Source organism: Eulemur rufifrons, chromosome 4, assembly GCF_041146395.1.
Source record: "Eulemur rufifrons isolate Redbay chromosome 4, OSU_ERuf_1, whole genome shotgun sequence".
NCBI classification, from domain to species: Eukaryota; Metazoa; Chordata; class Mammalia; order Primates; family Lemuridae; genus Eulemur; species Eulemur rufifrons.
The window spans coordinates 69,531,378-69,550,935 of NC_090986.1; the positions used below are offsets into that span (position 1 = coordinate 69,531,378).

Sequence of the window (19,558 nt, forward strand, 5' to 3'; positions counted from 1 at the left end):
TATGTGGGAACAACAGCAAACCACCAGATCTGTCATAGTGCCCATATCCCTCTGATGCCTTCATTTCCCATTGTTTTGAGATACAAATAAGCTCAAGGATATAGCAAAGAAAGTTGTAGTTCTCCACAAACACAATGTGACCCTCTCTACAATCCTTTTGGTAATATACCTCTATAACTCACTCATTTACTCACTCTGTTTCATTCCTACATAATATGCACACCTAAGGATAATTGAAAAAGTCCTAATCTATCCATACATTTATCTAACAAATCAGAGCATTTCCATTTAAGACTTGTCAAAATGTTTGTGGCACTGACAACAAAAACTACATACAGTTTATTTCTAAAACAACTCATCAGTTGTAAATTGCGCATTTAAGAATTAATTTATTAAATCCAAGTGTTACTCAGCCAAACAAATATTGACATGATGTGGCATCACAATATGCTCTCAATAACAGCTTTTACATTGCTAACATGTTTTGCCAGAAATTCAAAGATTTATGCCAAAAACGGGCTCTCTGCATTTGTCTGCCAACCCTGGCCAGTGTTTTGCATCCAGTAAAAAAATTCTAACACCCTTTATATAGCAAAGCAGATAATAGGGCCAGAAATCTTTTCAGATGTTCACAATTCTCTTTGTTGCTATAAATATGTATATTCATGAAAAAGGAGTCTACAAATGCAAGTGTTTATGTAGATTGTTGAATATTAAATTTTTCAAGCAGAGTGAGATTACAGTAATGTTAAATAGCAATTTATGAGGCCCCTTCCAGATGTGCTCATTTTCATTTTGGAAAACTATTTCAATATAATTCTAGGAAAAATGATGGCAAACATAATAATTCACATTGTGGACTTTATAAGCTTACAGACCTAAGAGTCAATCTCTTTGTAACCTTTAATCTCTATTTCCTCAACAGTATAGTGAAGAGATTAACAGTGGCATTTTGTGAAGAGACTAAGGATTAAGTGAGATAATGCATGTAAAGTGCCTAGCACTTGACTAGTTCATGAAGGACCTCACACATCATGAAAAGCACAGATTTTTATTCAGCAGGATTTTGACTAGTGAACTACATGCTCACATTCCCACATCAAAAAACTCACTACAGCAACAGTGTGAAAGAGGAGATGGAGAGACTAAAGGTTTCTGTAATAGTATACATGAGAAGATGAGGGCTTTAATTAGACAATGAGGATAACTATGAGATACATTTTGTTAAGAGCATCAAGAGAATTCTGTGATTGGTTTGATATGGCAAGAGAAAGGAAAACTGAATAAGTATCTGGCTTAGACAATTTGGAGGATGCGGATAGTAAATTGGATAGATTGTGCTTTTCAAGAATATTTCAATTAATGGTTTAAATAGCCTGGCTTAAGTTATAATTTAATTCATCTCCAGCACTAATCCAGAATTTCTGTATTAAAAGGGCTTTGGGCAGCAATCTGGTTGGAAGAATAAGTTATTAGAGGACTAATCTTGCAGCTGCATTTCCAAAAAATTATGATTAAAAACCATTAACTGTCTGATAGGGCTGATGAATATGGGGGGATAGTCCCTACTTCCACTAAGCCACACTATGAAGTAGCACCAGTATCAACATTATCTTTATTTGGTTGGTTTGTAATTAATGTCCTAAAATTTTATATATTTATACCATATTATACCATATATTAAAAAGTAATGCCATTCATTATCATTTACACACACATTCAGTACTCTGAAATGGAATTTAAAGATTACATTTTATTTTTAAATTTTTAATTCAATACAGATCTAGCACATTGCAGAAAATGGATACTAAAATATTCTCCCAGTATAATGTGCAGAATTCCAAAGTCAAAATATGGGTTCAAATTTCCAATCTAAACTTCTTCAAACCTCTTTATTCTTCCATAAAATGGGGAAAATAATTTAGCATTGATACAAAGAATGAGATAACGTAAGTGAAATTATCCATCAAAATATTTGACACATACATGTTCAACAGATTTCTTTTGGATGAATTACCTAAGTAAATAATATTTGTGCATGTGTGGTTTTATAAATGGCCTCAGGAACACTAATATCAGTTAACTTAGAATCACTCCATTAAAGTATATTAATGTTTCCAATTCACAAATATTTCAAAGTCCTTGGGTAAAAAACTTGGTAGTTTTAATATTTTCATTTGGTGGTAGAGTGGATTAAATAGAACTGAGTTTCCCCCCCCCCACACACACTGAATTTTATTTTGAATAAATAACTAGTTCTAAAAAATATCTAAAAACTGAATTGAAAACTTTAAAGGCGGTTTTACTACCAGTGAGTGTGGGAAACTCTTAGCTAGCATCTTTGCACTCAGTCAAGCTACCAGAATACCAAGCAGTGGAAAGTACACTGTCCAAGATTCTAGAATATTTTCTAGTTATTCTGACCCCTTAGATCTTATTCTATTCTTCTACAAAGTGAAAAGGTTGGTCTTCTCATTAATTTCAAGCCATCTGCACAGCAGATATCGCCAGGATTGCTTTTCACAGAGATTCTTATGTACCATTCCAGACTTAATAAGTCAGGATTTGAGGGGTGGTTTCCAGAAATTTGTATTTTCAATTTTCTAGGTGACTCTGATAATCACCCAGGTTGGGGGCCTATCAGCCTAGGGAATTACTACAACCCCTGTTTTTCTCAACTTATTTTATTTTCTTCTGTAAAAAAGGACTGGTATTTGAAAGTACAATTATGTATCACTTAATGACAGGAATACTTTCTGAGAAATCAGTTGTTAGGCAATTTTGTTGTCGTGTGCACATCACAGAGTGTACTCACACAAACCTAGATGGTATAACATATTGCTTCTAGGCTACAAACTTGGACAGCATGTACTGTACTGAATCCCATAGGCAACTGTAAGGCAATGGAAAGTACTTGTGTATCTAAACATAGACAAGGCACAGTAAAGATATGGTATTATGTTATGGGACCACTGTTGTATATGTAGACTATTGTTGACCGAAATGTTGTTATGCAGCAGGTGACTATATATATTAATTTCTATGACTTATGGCCATTAATCATCTTTGCCTTTTTTTTCTTTACTACATTTGTTATACACTGGCTGAATGGATGTACTGATTAAGAGCTCTAATAAGAATTGACAATGTGGTTTATAGTATAACAAAATGTATTTTCATAAGATATTAATTATGGACCCATAATGCATTTAAACTAAATATAATACTTCACATCATTCTGTACAAAGAAATTAGAGATCACATTTAATAACAAAATGTCCAGTTGTTTAATAAAATGTTTTTAGGAGCTTACTACAATTTTCAAAACCGAAGAACAAAAATATTAAATAAATCACTTTTAGGGCACAGGACACCACAAACTTATTTATGCAATAAAGCAGGCAGATTTTTTTCTAGAAACAGAACGCAGGAAAATCTAAATTAATCCAAAAATTCAGGGAATGGGTATTCATAAATTTCTGGTTAACCAAGGCTTAATTTTGTAAGGAACAGGGGCCTTTGAACATCAGATTTTTTTATAAAAATAAAAACTTTCTCAAACAGCAGTATACTTTTTTTTTTTTAACCTCAGTAAAGACATTTTTCCTTTGTAATTCAGAACCCTGCTATTCATTTTTTAAACTTATAAACAGTATCTGGTAATTTCATAAACAATGGTTCTCCTCAGATGCTGATTCTGTCGAATTTTCTTGTAAATTTTTTTTTTCTCAATGAACCTAGGACCTATGATAGGGAAGATACTGAAACATGCTAAGATAAAAATTGGTCTTAGAGAGACTATTCATTCAGCAAGTATTTACATTTACAGCTCTAGAAAGAAGCAGATACAATCACTGCCGCCTCTAGAGAGCTTACCATTTAAAATACAGCATTTCAAGTGCTGATTCTGAATCATTGTGAGCCTTCATCTTTCAAGATTTGCATAGATACTGATATCCTCTGGAAGGGCAAATAAAATCTTTCCTTATGCATTTCATTCTTTGGATTCTCATCAGGGGTATTTTGAAATCTGTATGTTGACAAGGCCGATACTTTGCTTTCTCTAATTGCCTTCTGCTACTTAAGACTATGTCAAGTACTTTGTTTTCTCTTCAGTTCTCTCCAACATACCCTCTGCAGTTCTGTCCATCAAGCTGGCTTTTTCTGTGACACTTTGCTATAGCTTTCTGGTCCCCTTCACTGTTGTCCTTTGTTGCTTTCCTCCTTACCAGAAGTCTGGTCATCTGGGCTTCCCCATCTTGCCTTTCCTGGCTTCTTATTCACTTAGGTGACTAATCTTAGCCCTTCCTTAAAGTTGGGTCTTCAGTAAGTATTAAAGCATCAGCATTTCCTTGAGCTTTGATCTTCAGATATTCTTTGTAACAATACTCTCTTCCTGAATGTTGCTTAGAAATATTATCCTTAAAAAAAGTGATTTCTTAAAGATTCCTATTTTAAAAGTTGTATTCAAAAAGATTGATAAAGGAATGTATAGCTCAGCAAAGGATCCTTCTAGTGTATTGTCAATTCCCACCTTTTAAGTGTTGAATTCTGCAAGTGCACTGTTAAAATTTGCTATGGGACATCAATTTATACACATAAAAGTTAGATTAAAAAATTCAATTTGTTTGATATTAAACTGAAATTTACCTGACACGAGTTTTGAAACTTAAACCTAAATGATAAAAGGACAGCTAACTATTCACTGATGTGTCTACTGCTTTCATCATAAACTATATATTTAATTAAGAATCAAACTATGAGTCTGCAAATCAGATGCTATCAAGCAAAACTACCATCCATGATCCATAATCCTTTTATATTTTTAACTCACACAAACATGTAAGATTCGGTCAATTTTAATTTTCTGAGTGTTCTCAGAAGCATCCCCCAGTTATAAAACACAGCTGGATAATCCATTTACCCCAAATGAACTACCTATTTGTGCTGTGAGGTAGCAATCAAAGACTGTATGATCTTCTGTGGTGGTAGTACCCAATTTGTAAGAATTGCCTCTTCACATGAAGAGTGTGAACAACAAGGACGGACAGAAAAGTCACTTTTCATCATTCCATTGACTGTTGGTATTTCCATAGTATGTTCAATGCCTGATTTCAATTTTACAACAACAAAAAAATACCAATATTTATTATGAAAGGAAATCATATGCTCCAAGTAGCAGATATTAACAACTTCCAACACGATCTCTAGGAATAATTCGCAGTTCTGAACCATGTTTTAGAAAAACATTTCCTACACAAACAAACAAAACATAAAGTTAGGTATCTGAAAAACAAGTTATCTTAATAATCCAACAATTATTATGTAACAATAAACAATTTAGTGAGAAGTAAAGTAGGTACAAAAGCTCAAGCATCATCAAAACCCAACTTCATGCTTTTTAAGTCTTGTTCCTAATCTTCTCATATCTTCACAATCCAACAGATGTTTAAAAATTTTAAATAAGAACACCAGCCATGAAAATGATAACATATACACTCAGCAAGTAATAATGTAATTATTTAATTGTGAATACTTGCTTTACTACACAATGAAATACCCAAAGACAGAAAAAAAATAATAAATCTAAATTGCCACAAGTGACAAGAATTTAGATGCCCTGACCTATTTGGGGTCAACTGCCTGCTCAGAAGAAGCTCAAATGATATGCACAATTCAATTTTTAAAGGTAATATAACAAGCAACATGTTAGAGCAAGCAGTAATTCAAATTAATGTAAATTAGTGAAAATTTCTAGAATGGGAAAAAACAAAACTTTCATCTAAGTTTAAAGGCATCTACACAATAATTTTCAATAACTTAATAAAATTATACACTTAAAACTGGTTTAAGTAACAAAAGTCTGCAATTTTAAATCACTTTTCATTTTCTACATGGATGAATTCCAACCCAAGGCCTATGAATACAGCATTATTTTGTTATAATGCAGAAGTTCTTTGGAATGTAATAATTTAAAAATATTGCTCAAGAATGAGGTCATATTATATTAAAGGATGCTTAATTTCAAAACAGATTAGAAAGTTCAAGAGAGTACATTTAAAAAATATAAAAGTATTTTTTAAAAAGTTTTAGACTACAAAGTATAAGACTACTTTTACCCTACCTGCTTCTTAGGACATCAATGTATCACTCTGTATAAAGTCTGAATCTCTGAGTATGGACTCAGCTCCTTGAAATAGCACTTAGTGAAGGCTTACTATGAATAATGAAAGCTTTAAAGCACTTTATATGCTCTACCCTCACAACTAACTACCTTACGAGGTAGGTCAAAATCATTATTCCCATGAAAGCACAATCTTACCTTCAGACTTTTTGTCATGTGTATTAATTAAATACTTTCAAAGCATAAGCCACTGTTAGGTTTTCTGATATTATAGCCCAAAACACTAATTGATATACATAATGAAACAAATTATTACTCAGACACATAGGTAAAGGTTGCTATAGAATCCTTAAAAAACAGCTCATTCTGTTAAAATCCTAGCAAGTCTAGTTAGAATAACTTAAATATTCAGTATCAATTGACATATATAGCCCCACCCACTCCTTCATGAGTTTTCAAATAGATACTCACCAGCAGTCTGTGCAGGATTTATTCCTATTCCATCTAGAAAATCAGTTGTAAAATTACGTAAGTTATTTCTAAAGCTAAAATGGTTTAGTAGCACCAAGAAGAGATTTGCCAAAATAGTGCTGCTGTGTATACAGGCACAGGCCAAACAATTTAATTCCCATATCACATGGGTGAAAATTTTTCCAGTAACTTATCTGTTGAAATCTGCTATTATTGTGCATTCATCATTGCTGGATTAGACAAGAACATCTTTCATCAGAATGATCTTGGTAAGTTCTATGAAACAGAGGTGTTTAATTCTATTTTGTCACATGGAGTGAAACATGTTTGTCATTTCTTCCAAAAAGCTAAAAGCACTTAGGTAGGCCATTCATCATCTTCACATTGCTCTGAGGCATCATATCTTAAGGCTGGGAGAGCCCACAGAGTCATCTAAGCTCAAGTTCCACCAACACTTGAAAGTTTCAAAGCACATTCCTAAGAGTTATTCAGTGCAAACCTAAAACTTTCCAGAAAGTAGGCCAGCATTCTTCTAAACAGAGAAACACTCAATATTTCTGCATGCTGTCACATAAAACATGTGAAGCCATGGAAAATATTTTAGAGTAAGAAATTCTGTCTTATCTAAGTCATATCATGCACATTAAGCCCGTCTCCTCTTTCTCCTAACTGCACACAGACCACTCACCCATCAGTATCACTTTGTATATGTGAAAGACAGTTAAGCCCTCCCTGCAATCTTCACTCTTCATCTTATTATTTCACTATTTTTTCATAGGGCTAGTTCCATTATACTTTACTGTCAGTATTCTAAGATATTCAGATTTTTAATTATATACCTAACTGAATAAAATCCCCATCACTGCAAACCTCTAAGAAACAGTTTTCTGTCAGGAAAGGGATTGCAAGGTATAGCAAAGGTACATTTTGCTTAACTTTCCATATTCTACAGCAGTTACTAATATAACTTTACTTATTAAAAAAAAAAACTTTTCTAAATAAAAAAGTCATCTTCAGTAAAAATCTGGCACGAAGTGGTAAGGACACAAGATATCATAAACTGCCATACCATATCAAAAGGACAAAAAAACTGAAAACAGCTAATGATGGACAATAACCCTGACTTAGGATTTACCATTAAGTATATCATTAAGTATACCATTAAGACATATATTTCAAACTTTTTGTATGTAAGTCAATTTTAATTTGGTTCCTTTTAAACAATTTCCATATATCTGAGGCAATAAGTAATTTTAAAATGAATTCTTACCATTGGTAATAATTGCACTTGTTGCAGCAGGAACTTTAAACTAGAAAGAAGAAAACATAGACATAGTTATAAAAGATGATCAGGAAGGCTAGGGTACATATAATCAATTCTGTAATTCTAAAATGTGATTTATCTTCTAGAATAAGTGGTACCATAAAATAAAGTACAGTTGACCCTTAAACAACACAGGACTGGAGGTCCACTTATATACACATTTTCTTCCACCTCTGCCACCCCTGAGACAAAAACAACCTCTCCTCTTTCTCCTCCTCAGCCTACTCAACGTGAAGATGATGAGGATGAAGACCTTTATGATGATCCACTTCCATTTAATGAATAGTAAATCTGTTTTCCTTATAGTTTTCTTAGTAACATTTCCTTTTCTTTAGCTTACTGTTTTGTAAGAATACAGTATATAATACATATAACTTACAAAGTGTGTGTTAAGCGATTGTTTATATTGTTGGCATGGTTTCTGTCAACAGTAGGCTATTAGTAAAGTTTCTGGGGAGTCAAGGTATATGCAGATTTTAGACGGCACAGGCGTTGGTGCCCCTAACCCATGTTATTCCAGGGTCAACTATAGTATAATTTGCTTTATCTTTGAAAAACAACCCATCTTCTAAATAATGCATTTGACTGAATTTAGGACACCCCTGATTGTAAAAATGTACCTTATGTATTACAAAAAAAGGAAAAATTCTGTCAATCTATGACCCAATCAATGTTTACTCATTCAGACTTAGCCATGTCACCCTTACCATATATAATTCTCTTGCATAAGCAAAAAATACAAGCAAAATAAATTGATGAGATTATTCCCAAAATTTCTTCATAAAAATGGCAAGCTCCAAATAGATGCTCTCTTGAGTTTAAAGGGAGGTACCCATAGAAGATTTTCAGGTAACAACCAAGGCTTGTATTATTTAAATTCTCCTTAAATGATTTGTTGACTTAAATCTCAAGGGTTTGCAACAGTCCAATTATGTCAGCAGGAAATAACAGCTAAGTTAGTTAGGCACGCACAATGTTACCAAGACAATTAAGTGACTTTCATATGGCCAACAGGAATAGCAAGCCTCCCTAATCTTTCAGAGATGTTGTAAAAAGATGTGCTTTTTGAATCAATGAAATGGGGCACGGAATTTAACGGTAGCTAAGAGGTAGACCCCAGCTCTTAATGCTCTAGAGACTAACAGTTGCCAAGGTGTGTTTACGTCTCCATAGTTTATTAATTTATCCAATAAATTTTTATTAAGCATGTCTGTGCTGTGGACTAAATTTATAGATACTATCGTTGAGTTTTATAATCAAGTAAGTTTGGAAAACACATTAAACTAGCGGTCTTCTCAAATCCTTTAATATACAGCCAATATAGTTTAACTCCAAGAAAAAAACAGTGAATGAAATGTACTTTTTGGCTACTAACCCCAGTTTTTCGTGGCTTTTTTTTTTGGTGGTACTAGTTTTTTATGTGTGTGGTTTTAGTTGTCTGGGAAACACTGCTTTAGGCATTTATAATGGTCACATATACATAGCTGAGAAAAAAAACTAAAAGTTTATTTTAAATTATAAATTGAAGAATCAAGTTTTAAAATAAGAACCATGCAGAAGAACAACCACTTGTTACAGTATTATGTATGTAATAAACAATTTTACTCTCAATGTGGTATATCCTTAATTGTAAATGTCCTTTTAAAGATTTTACAATTTTTAAAGAACTTTAAAATGTACTTTAATAAATTTTAAAATACCTAGAAAATAGTTTACAGAAGAAATAATCTCAACAAAATTTTTTTCTTTTTTCTTTTTTTTTTTTTTAAAGAGAGAAGGTCTTCCTGCTGCCCAGACTGGAATGCAGTGGTGCAATCACAGCTCACTGTAGCCTCGAACTTCTAGGCTCAAGCAATCCTCCCACTTCCGCCTCCTGAGTAGCTAGGACTACAAATGCATGCCACCACACCCAGCTAATTTTTCTATTTTTTGTAGATACAGGGTTGGGGTCTCACTATGTTGCCCAGGGCTGGTTTCGAACTTCTGGCCTCAAGCGATCCTCCCCCTTCGGCCTCTCAAGGTGCTGGATTATAAGTGTGAGTCATTGTGGTTGGCCTTCAATAAAACTTTGATCAAATACTCAAATTAATAATAGAACTCTCAGACTTTCAAAACTAAAATCCTACCAAGTTTTCAGTTACCCTACTGAGTGAGTATTCCTCTTAGACCATGCCCATGTTAAGATAAGCTATACATTTTCTTAGTCACATCCACATAGTGGCAACATATTTTACAAACTTTAAAAAAACAAAAGCAACTGCTAATACTTTTTCCCATAGGTAGAATATGAGAGCAACGGGTGAGCTGAAATTTGGAGAGGCAACACTAGTTACGTAAAATATAGTAACTACTCCTTTTTATCCTACACTACTGACAAGTTTTCTCCTGGATGCCAAGTTTATTTTATGATCTTCAGTTTTCATTTATTTTCTTATTCAGATCTCATAATTCTTATAACTTAGGATGTTATGAGGGTCTTTTCAGGTTTTGACAACTCATTAGTTAACTGAATTCCCAGTTAAGTGTTGGGAAATCCTACTGTTGCTTAGTAAAAGACTTTTACCAGGGATTTAAATCCAGACTCTTGGTTTCTCAAGTTAACCTTGGTTCCCACTGAAAGATTCCAGTGTCACCTTCTAAATGCCCCTCTCTAAATGTGTAACACCCATGATTTATAATAATTATAAGCTACATTAAAACCTTAATATGTGTGGATGTATGAAATTTGTTGGCTTATTTTCTACTGCATGTCTCTTAGGATTTTCTTCTACTTTCATTAGAAGAACAATACAACTTTGCTACAGCATAAACCTAGTAAAGAGCCCACGTGGAAATGGTGGGTCAAAGTGCATGCAAATTTTAAAGATTTTTTTAAACATACTCCCAAAGGGCATTCCATAAAGATTGTTACAGTTTCCATACTTACTTCTTCTGCAGCAAACTTTAAGACTGCTGTGAAAGGTGTACTTTCAGGAACACTAAGTCTGCAAGAAGAATTTTAAAACAAAGTTGATGGTTTTTAAAAAAGACCCTTTTATCCTACTGTAGCTGACCAGGACAAAGCTGTCTTTTGAGTTTCAAACTTGGCTATTTTGACTATATACTATATTCATTAACTCTAAATTAAAAACAAATTAAAAACAGGCAAATAGCCTTAAAGCTGAGATGGTGCTCAGAGTTCCACTTGAAAATTAACCACCTCTACAAGGTGTGGGTATACATATTTCTAAGACCTTGATACAATTAAGTCTGGCATATGGGCTGCCGTTAAGTTGAATCTCTCCTTCGTCCTCCCCCCACTTTACCACCTCCCTTCTAAACACCTTTTCACCCACCCGGTGCAGTAATGTTACCATTTTCGTTGTTAAGTAGGGGCTGCCTGGGAAGCATCATTGGGTCTTTGATGAACCCTCCTGTGTACTATTAGTAATAATAATGTCTAAAATATGAATAGTAAATCTAATTGATGAAAATAAGTATTTATTATGGCAAAATGCCGATGATGAAGTGACTTTTCTACCTTTCACACCGTCATTTGAAAAAAGGTTTAGCATAATCTAAAGTAATATTTTAAAGAGAGAAGTGTAATTTTGGTAATTGACTTGTATAATGGCAAGCATATTAAAGATCACCAATAAAGATTTTTTTTTTAATGACTTAGCCCCAGGGTCCATCTATTTCAATTTTCCAACTTACAAACTAAAAAAGAAATTTACATTATACTCTAAGAAAATAAAGACACAGTAAGAGGTTTAAAAATAAGTAAAATAAAGAAATAAGATTCCTAAGGTAAAAAAATTACAATGATTAAATCAGAAACTGATAATCTTTCAAAGCAGGGAAAACAGACCAGCAAACTACATTTCTCTTAGAAATTTCTCTATCTGTCACTGCCATATTATTGTATTAATGTCTTAATACCAACTACCATTATGAAACATTCTCATGTAAATGCCAAGGTTCCTCCTTGGTCTACAGATCTTTGAATATAAGAATCATTATATCAGCCACAGCATATTATATTGACTTCTTTGTAAGACAAGTATGAATAGATTTCTTGGCTGTCCCCATTCAGGTCCTCCAAAATGCTGTTAAAGAATGAAAATGAGTGTCATTTTTTCTCTTTCTTTCCTAATTTTTTTAGGGGGTGCAGAGAATAAAAACAAAATTCTGAAGGATAGCCATTTGTTTAAAAACTATCTAATAAGTTGGCAATGTGATAGTTTACAAATAGGCAACAATATTTTGCAAGTATTTTTGCAGTACATCTATAGTTCAGATCCTGAGATTCGTTTCCTTTAAACTCTACCTCAATAGGAAAACTTCAAAAACCTTGAGGTTCAATTCACTTTCAAATTGGAGATTTTGAAATGTCTTTTCAATATAAATGTCATACTGATGTTTATTAAAATAAGTTTCTACCTGTATATTAACTTAGTGAGACTATCCATAAACAAGCCAATAAAACATAAAATGAAAACATCTTTTAATACATGTTCTCATAAGCAGAAAATTACAGAGGAAATGAGAGTCATGGTGACTCTTTAGACCTTACCTAGATTTGAAGCCACTGTATTTTGCCAGTCAACATCATTTCATAAAATTAACACTTAAATTATACTAGTGTTTTGAAAAAATGGGAACTATCCTTTTTATTAAAGTGAATTTTTAAAGTGAATTATTGGCATCATTTGTTCTTTTAATAAATATCTCATATAGGCCAGGTACGGTGGCTCATGCCTGTCTATAATCCTAGCACTCTGGGAGGCAGAGGCAGGAGGATCACGTGAACTCAGGAGTTTGAGACCAGCCTGAACAAGAGCAAAACCATGTCTCTACTAAAAATAGAAGAAACTAGCTGCATGTGGTGGCATGCAGGCCTGTAGTCACAGCTACTTGGGAGGCTGAGGCAGGAGGATCACTTGAGCCCAGGAGTCTGAAGGTTGCTGTGAGCTAGGCTAACGCCGTGGCACTCTAGCTTGGACAACAGAGCAAGATTCTGTCTCTTTCAATCAATCAATCAATCAATATCTTATATAAACAAAATGATGACACGACTTGAAAAATGTTATTATAAAGACTAAGAACAAAGATTCCATAGGAAACTAAAAAAGGGTGACAATAACTCCAGAGACAATAACAGAAATCTTCACAGAGGTGAAATTTTGATTAAAAAACGTTGTTTGTTAAGATGTAGTGGGCACGAGATTACATTCCAAGAACATGTGTAAAGGCAGGAAGGATTGCAAGGGTTAGCTTGTCAATTTGAGAATGGGGAGGCTGAAGCTTTAAGTGATGGTGGTAGTAAGGAAGGGAGGAGAAGAAAAGGTGGGAAATAGGATGGGAAAGGTTTGAAAAAGACTGAAAGAGCCAAAGGTGGTTTTTCCTTCATCCTGTATATAAAATAAAGTTTAATTTCAACATTTCTGTAATCTAGTGTCAATACCAATAGTCAATCTATCAACAAACACACAAACAAAAACCAAAAAATAAAAACTTCAGAATAAATTTAGAACTAACTGAAATATCCCTTCTAGAAAGCAACTTTTAGTAATGCTTAACTCAAGGGAAGTTTCTCCATCAAAGTACGTATATTCCTGTTTGACAAGTGAAAAGACATACAAAAAAATTGTTTTTCCACAAATCTTAGAGTTGCTTTTACTACCACCCAAGTATTAGTTACCACTTATTCCCATTTAAGAATGGGAAAATATAGCATAAGGACTCTTTCACACATGTATACATATGTATGTTTTACACACATACCCACATATATTATACATACACACACAGCTGCACATAGACACATACTTAACAATAGTTATACTTACTAAATTTATTCAGTCACTATATTAACTGAACTGGTACAATGTTCCAAGTACTTATTGATATATACTTATGCTAGTTATATTAAAGTCCTTTTTGCTACACTGATACTCTATCCTCTTTCTCTCTCCTCCTCACCCTCTCTTTCTATAGTACATTTACACATTGATAAGAATAATCCAGTACAGAGAGAGAAACAATAATGAGGAGAGAGGAGTAGCTAGACTCCATCCACTCTAATCTTGAAAAAGTAAAATACATGGGATTTAGAGCCCAAGTAGAACAACTGGCTTTTCATAGGAGTAAAGCCATGTTTTCCATTGTAAAGGACAGGACACTGAAATTAAGGGTTTATAGTTGTAGGTTTATAGCTGTGGAGATGGAAAGATGAGAGAAGCTCCGAGAACTTGAGAGTAAGGGGAAAAGAAATTGTGGAAAGTTTGATGAAAAAAATTTTTTAAAATCCTGAGAATAGGCCGGGCGTGGTGGCTCACGCCTGTAATCCTAGCACTCTGGGAGGCCGAGGTGGGCGGATCGTTTGAGCTCAGGAGTTCGAGACCAGCCTGAGCAAGAGCGAGACCCCATCTCTACTAAAAATAGAAAGAAATTATATGGACAGCTAAAAATATATATAGAAAAAATTAGCCGGGCATGGTGGCACATGCCTGTAGTCCCAGCTACTCGGGAGGCTGAGACAGGAGGATAGCTTGAGCTCAGGAGTTTGAGGTTGCTGTGAGCTAGGCTGACGCCACGGCACTCACTCTAGCCTGGGCAACAGAGTGAGACTCTGTCTCAAAAAAAAAAAATAAATAAATAAAATAAAATCCTGAGAATAAGGAGGAAAATGAGCAAACCTGAAGAATGTAGTAGAGAGCTATGTACTACTGAGTGCAGTCATGAATTTTATGTTAAATTCCATCAACTAATTGTGTTATTTTCTCCAGAGATATTCAGCTCTGTACAGAAAATACAAATGGTTGAGTTCAGTGTTGGGATTTCACCAAGCAAAACATGCTGAGGAGAGATGGGGGGACTAGAGTTGAGGGTGTTTGCAGGAAAATGATTTAAAGATGGACCATGGACGCTAAGCTCTATAAGGAGTGGGATAAAGCATAGAGAAGAGTATAGTTATAGATTAAAAAGCAGTGTGGTCAGTGGATTAAAAGAAATATTGTAGAAGAAATATTACAGCAATTGGTAGAACAGAATACACTTATCCGTAAGAGTACTTGAAAATGACATTTTAGAGATGGAACAATTATTGGAGATCTTAAGGTTCTAGGCTGTGACCATGAACACCTCAGATAAAATGTAACAAATAATATTTCAGAGATAAAAAGATCAAGAGAGTAAAAGGTTGGGAGGTTCCATGAGTCATGGATGCAGTAAATCAATGAAACTGTGACAGCTGATGGCAGCTGTTATCAGTTGATTTAGGGATACTAAGTGTATTAATTATGCATAAAATCCTATTGAAGTCTTGTTCTTTGCTACATTTTATATGACTTCCAACTGCAATAACCTCAAGAGTGTTTACTTAAAACCATAGGAAGGTCCAGCTTAGTATGTGGTTAGATCTGTTTTAATCCATAAGGAAAGGCTCCACATGGATAAACTGCCCTGTTTCCCCATTTCCTGCTCCTACTACACACTCTTAATTAAATCCCAACATAGAAAGTGTATGATTTGAGGCTCATTACTTTGTGATGCCCGACTATTGAGTCACTCATACACAACAAAACCAGAAGCCTGACATTAACAAGCGTTCAAGTAATTTCAGAGTCTTTGTCGGGATGTTTTCCCTAACTTCTAACAGCTGGTCAGTGCAGTGAAAGGCCGTTCTAATCTCCAGCAGACAGGGATTGTTTAAGAATCCCAGCAAATTACCAAAGTCCTGTCCACATATCCTTCCGCTCCACCCGCCCACCAAATGAATTTCCGAGAGGAGGTCACTAACCAGAAGAAACACACCCACACTCTGGTGCTTGGGCCAAGCTGACACTTAGGGAGAAAGCATGGGACCTCTCCTCTCAGGCTCCAGTGGGCCAGTCTCCTGAAAGGGCGCAAGCTGGGTCAGAGGGAGGGAGGGGATGAAGACTGCATGCGACGGGAGTTGTTCGAAAGGCCTGGAAGACCCAGCCCAGCCTCGTCCCACCGGGCCCCAAGAGCCCCGTCTCAACCGAGCTACTCACACTTTGTAGGGCAGCCGCGGGTCCGACGTCAGCGTGATCTTAAAGGAAACTTTCGACCTGAGGAAGACAGCAGGAGAGAGTTAGGGTCGGGCAGCGGGACCTGGGATTAGGGTGGTTGCCAGGCAAACACTTACATGGTGAAGCCGGTGTGAACAGAGACACCACGCCAGCTCCTCCGTGAGGCCCCACTCACTGCTCGGTGCCGAGACCGCCCCGCCCCACTCAGATCCACGTTTCTTTCCGCAAACTGGGGACCTTCGCAATTGCTGTTGTCCAAAGCACTGCCTAAAAAATAGGTCCCAAATGTTCACGTTACAGGGAGCCTCCAAGTTACGAGTAGCTACTAATTTTGCATATATCTACCTGAGGCAAAAATATGGGTTATATGTAAAGAATATATTTCTAACTTTAACACTTGCTGCCATATTTTTAGTCAGGCAGCACAAGCGTAGGCATAGGAAGTAGGTCTCTCAGTTTCAGCCGGCAGGTTGGGGCGGAAGTAAGGGTGTCGGGTAGGCGAGTGAAGAGCGAGACGGGCTGGGGGCGGGACTGGGGGCGGGACTAAGGCCGGGACTGGGGACAGGAATGGGGCGGACGCTTTCCAGAGTTGCTAAGGCAACCTGCGCGCTGGAAAGCTTGATTGATGTTCAAGAAGCTGGAATCTTAACCTGCTTTATCATTAGTTTTCTTCTGCCTTTCCAGCCACTCAATCCTGTTATATCTTTTACATTGCTCATATTTTTGCCTTCACACTTTATTTTCCAATACTGATTTCTAACTATTTAATTACAACAGATAAGAGAGCTATCAAGAGCGAATTCTGTATGCCAAAACTCTTGGTAGGGTTGTTGAGAAAAAACAAGATTCCTACACTTAAGGAACTTGGCGAATAGTTGGGAAGACCGATGCATGAGCAAGAGATTTAAATAGTTAGTTATGTGGTCCAATAGGATTAAACCAGTGCGCTAGGTTGCCAATCATCAGCCACATTTATTCAGTTTAACAAACTCTGAACGCTTTCTATGTGCCAGGCACTAAGTGAAATGCTGGGGACCCAAGATGAGTAAGACAGGTAGGTGCCAACCCTTTAGGATCTAAGAGTCAGAAGAAGAAAACTGTCATCTAAGCTTTATTACAAATCTAAACATCTGTGTTTGAAAAGCAAACCTCTCTCTCACAATGACTGTAATGCCTCTTAAAAGAAATATTGCAATGACTAGGCAAAACAGGAAGCAGGTAGGCACTAAAATAATGAGGAAATCTAGTAAATTTTTAGACTCTGTTAGATTTTTAAGGAGAAACATCTAAGAGAGAAATAGGGAAGGAACTTTACTGCAGATAATGAAGACTAATTTCATCTTTGCCATAATTTTACAGCAGACTAGCCTCTCAATGGAGACAGTCTGATTGTGGCTGTAGGAAAGTATGAATTCAGTATTCTCACGACAATTGTTGTCTTCACTGTAAAAACTGTAGGTCTTGCAATATACAGAGGTGAAGGCAAATATTGATTGATAGATTTGGATATCAACAGTTAAAGCTTTAATAGCTAAAAGTACAGAATTAGTGGGGATGAATAAGATTTTTAAGAATAGCAATAAGGATAAAACTACTGATTGTATCTACCTGGTGTTAGCTAGCCAAGTAAAATTGAAAGAGATTACTGTACATACTTACAATATCTATTTCTAAGAATACATGTTATCATGTATAAAAACGTGGCAAAATCCTAAAGATAAAGGCATATTTTAACCAGAGAGTTTTTATTGTATGTATTAAAAGTAGTGAAGACAGGATACAATCCTAGGCAGTATGACTTCAAAACTGTATTTGTATAATACATTATATCAAAATAATAAGGAAAATATTGTATTCTCAAAAGATATTAAAGAGTACCTAATTCCTAAATATTAATTCCTTAAAATTCTTTCCCTCCTCAATCCCCCAACTCTGCTCCTTAAGTGTTTGTCTCTTGAGAGAGCCTTCTGAGTTTTATTTTTCCTGGAACAAGAAAATAAATCATAAATGGATTCATTCATAATCAATATTTTGATTTTTTTAACTTTGCTAAGGCATTTGCAATTGAAAAACTTTATGGCGAAAGAAAGACCTTCTCATTTACTGACAAGTTAAAATGTTGAAGTACATTTAATGACTAATGAGAAACAAACTTTGGAGCAAATTTTAGGAGATATTTGGCAAATGTAACATTTTAAGACAACAAACAGCATAAATGGCTTAATATGTTTTGGAAGAGATCCAATTAGTATCACATAGAGGCAGAAATGATTATAGAAGTGCACAGTGTGACCATATTAGAATTCATTAAATGTCAATGAAACATACCAATATTTTATTTGCAAATACATACAAATTTCCTATTATTAAAAAGAAATCAGAAGTAAATTAAATTTACATAAGGACTAAAAAGATTGGTTTACGTAGTCATAAAAGTTCTTCTTATCAGTTATTTCTGTAGCCAACTTTAAATAAAATAGAAAACATGTTTATTTTGCATGCCAAAAAAAATTTTGTCTTTCTGATTTTTTCACCCTAATTTAACTGTATTTATGGTTATGACTAAAACTACCTGATAATGAAATTATGTAATCTTGAAAGGTTTACAGTGGAATAAATCTTATGATCTTCTCTCCCGATATTTCATATTACAGGCAAAAAATTGTAGCCTGATCAATTAATAATAAATGGATATTTTTATAGTAGTTTAATTTAGTCTTTTTGTTTTCTATTATCTTTTCTCCTCTCACAGTCCACTAAACGGCATTGATATAATTGGGGGAATGATGAAAATAATGGCTCAGAATTCATCAAGATTTATTTTGTGTTCAGTATTATATTAAGCACTTCATTAAAGTAAAATCACAAAATATAAACTTTAAACTTCAGTTGGCTTAAAGTTACAATTCAGTGACAAGAAGCCTTATGCAAAGAGGAGAGTTGATCTGGTAGACAGACATACTTTGGAATATGTAAATGTTGTGTTGGGTTTTCAAGGTTAGGGCTTAAAACTGAATGTTTACATTCTTGTGAGCAAAGAAGAACAATGAAATACAAGTGAGATTGGAGCACAGCTAGGTCAGGCAATGCCCTTACAGAGAATTACAACTGTAAATGTGCTGCACTAGATTATTATGGCTACATATCCTTCCCAAATATTTTCTAAAATTTAATGAGGAAAAAAGCAACTTTTTAAAGGAAGATCATTGTGTGACTACAACTCTTGTAAAGTGAGGCTTAATCACAAAACTTGAAATATTTTAATCACAGAAGTTGTAAAATGTCTTTAATTACAATAAGGCATTTTAAATTGTAAAAAGCAAAATTTTACAGTCTTGTATAATTACATTTTCCTTCTACATATTGTGTGAATTCTTTGTTTAATGGGAACATTACTTGTTAGAGAAATTAGACTCTGACAGATATTTTTCAAACATAAGAATTTGGTTTCTTCCACACATATTCTTATTTTTATCCTTCTAACAGGTATATAAGGTAAATACTATTAATATACCATTTTCAAGACAGGCAAGCAGCACATAGAAATTAAATAACTTATCTTAAGTTTAGGAAGGTGGTTGAAATGAGATTGAACTTGATGTC

The 19,558-nt window shown here is 34.7% G+C and overlaps 1 protein-coding gene across 1 annotated transcript; it reads right to left on the minus strand.

Annotated features, from left to right (window-relative positions):
* Positions 1-1,816: 1,816 nt before the first annotated feature.
* Positions 1,817-16,136, minus strand: UFM1 (ubiquitin fold modifier 1). Its single transcript, XM_069467311.1, has 6 exons — positions 16,072-16,136; positions 15,938-15,994; positions 10,846-10,903; positions 7,866-7,905; positions 6,596-6,628; positions 1,817-5,253 (listed from the first exon to the last, which is right to left on the minus strand). Coding segments are annotated over exons 1-6 (258 nt in total). The 5' UTR covers positions 16,074-16,136; the 3' UTR covers positions 1,817-5,185.
* Between the last annotated feature and the right edge of the window lie 3,422 nt (positions 16,137-19,558).

Bases quoted from the DNA above. Each gene is read 5' to 3' on its own strand.
- UFM1 (XM_069467311.1), bottom strand. The intron at 7,906-10,845 runs GTAAGTATGGAA...TCTTCTTTCTAG, and splicing joins TAAAGTTTGCTGCAGAAGAA to TTTAAAGTTCCTGCTGCAAC. The intron at 6,629-7,865 runs GTAAGAATTCAT...CTGATTTTCTAG, and splicing joins AAGTGCAATTATTACCAATG to ATGGAATAGGAATAAATCCT.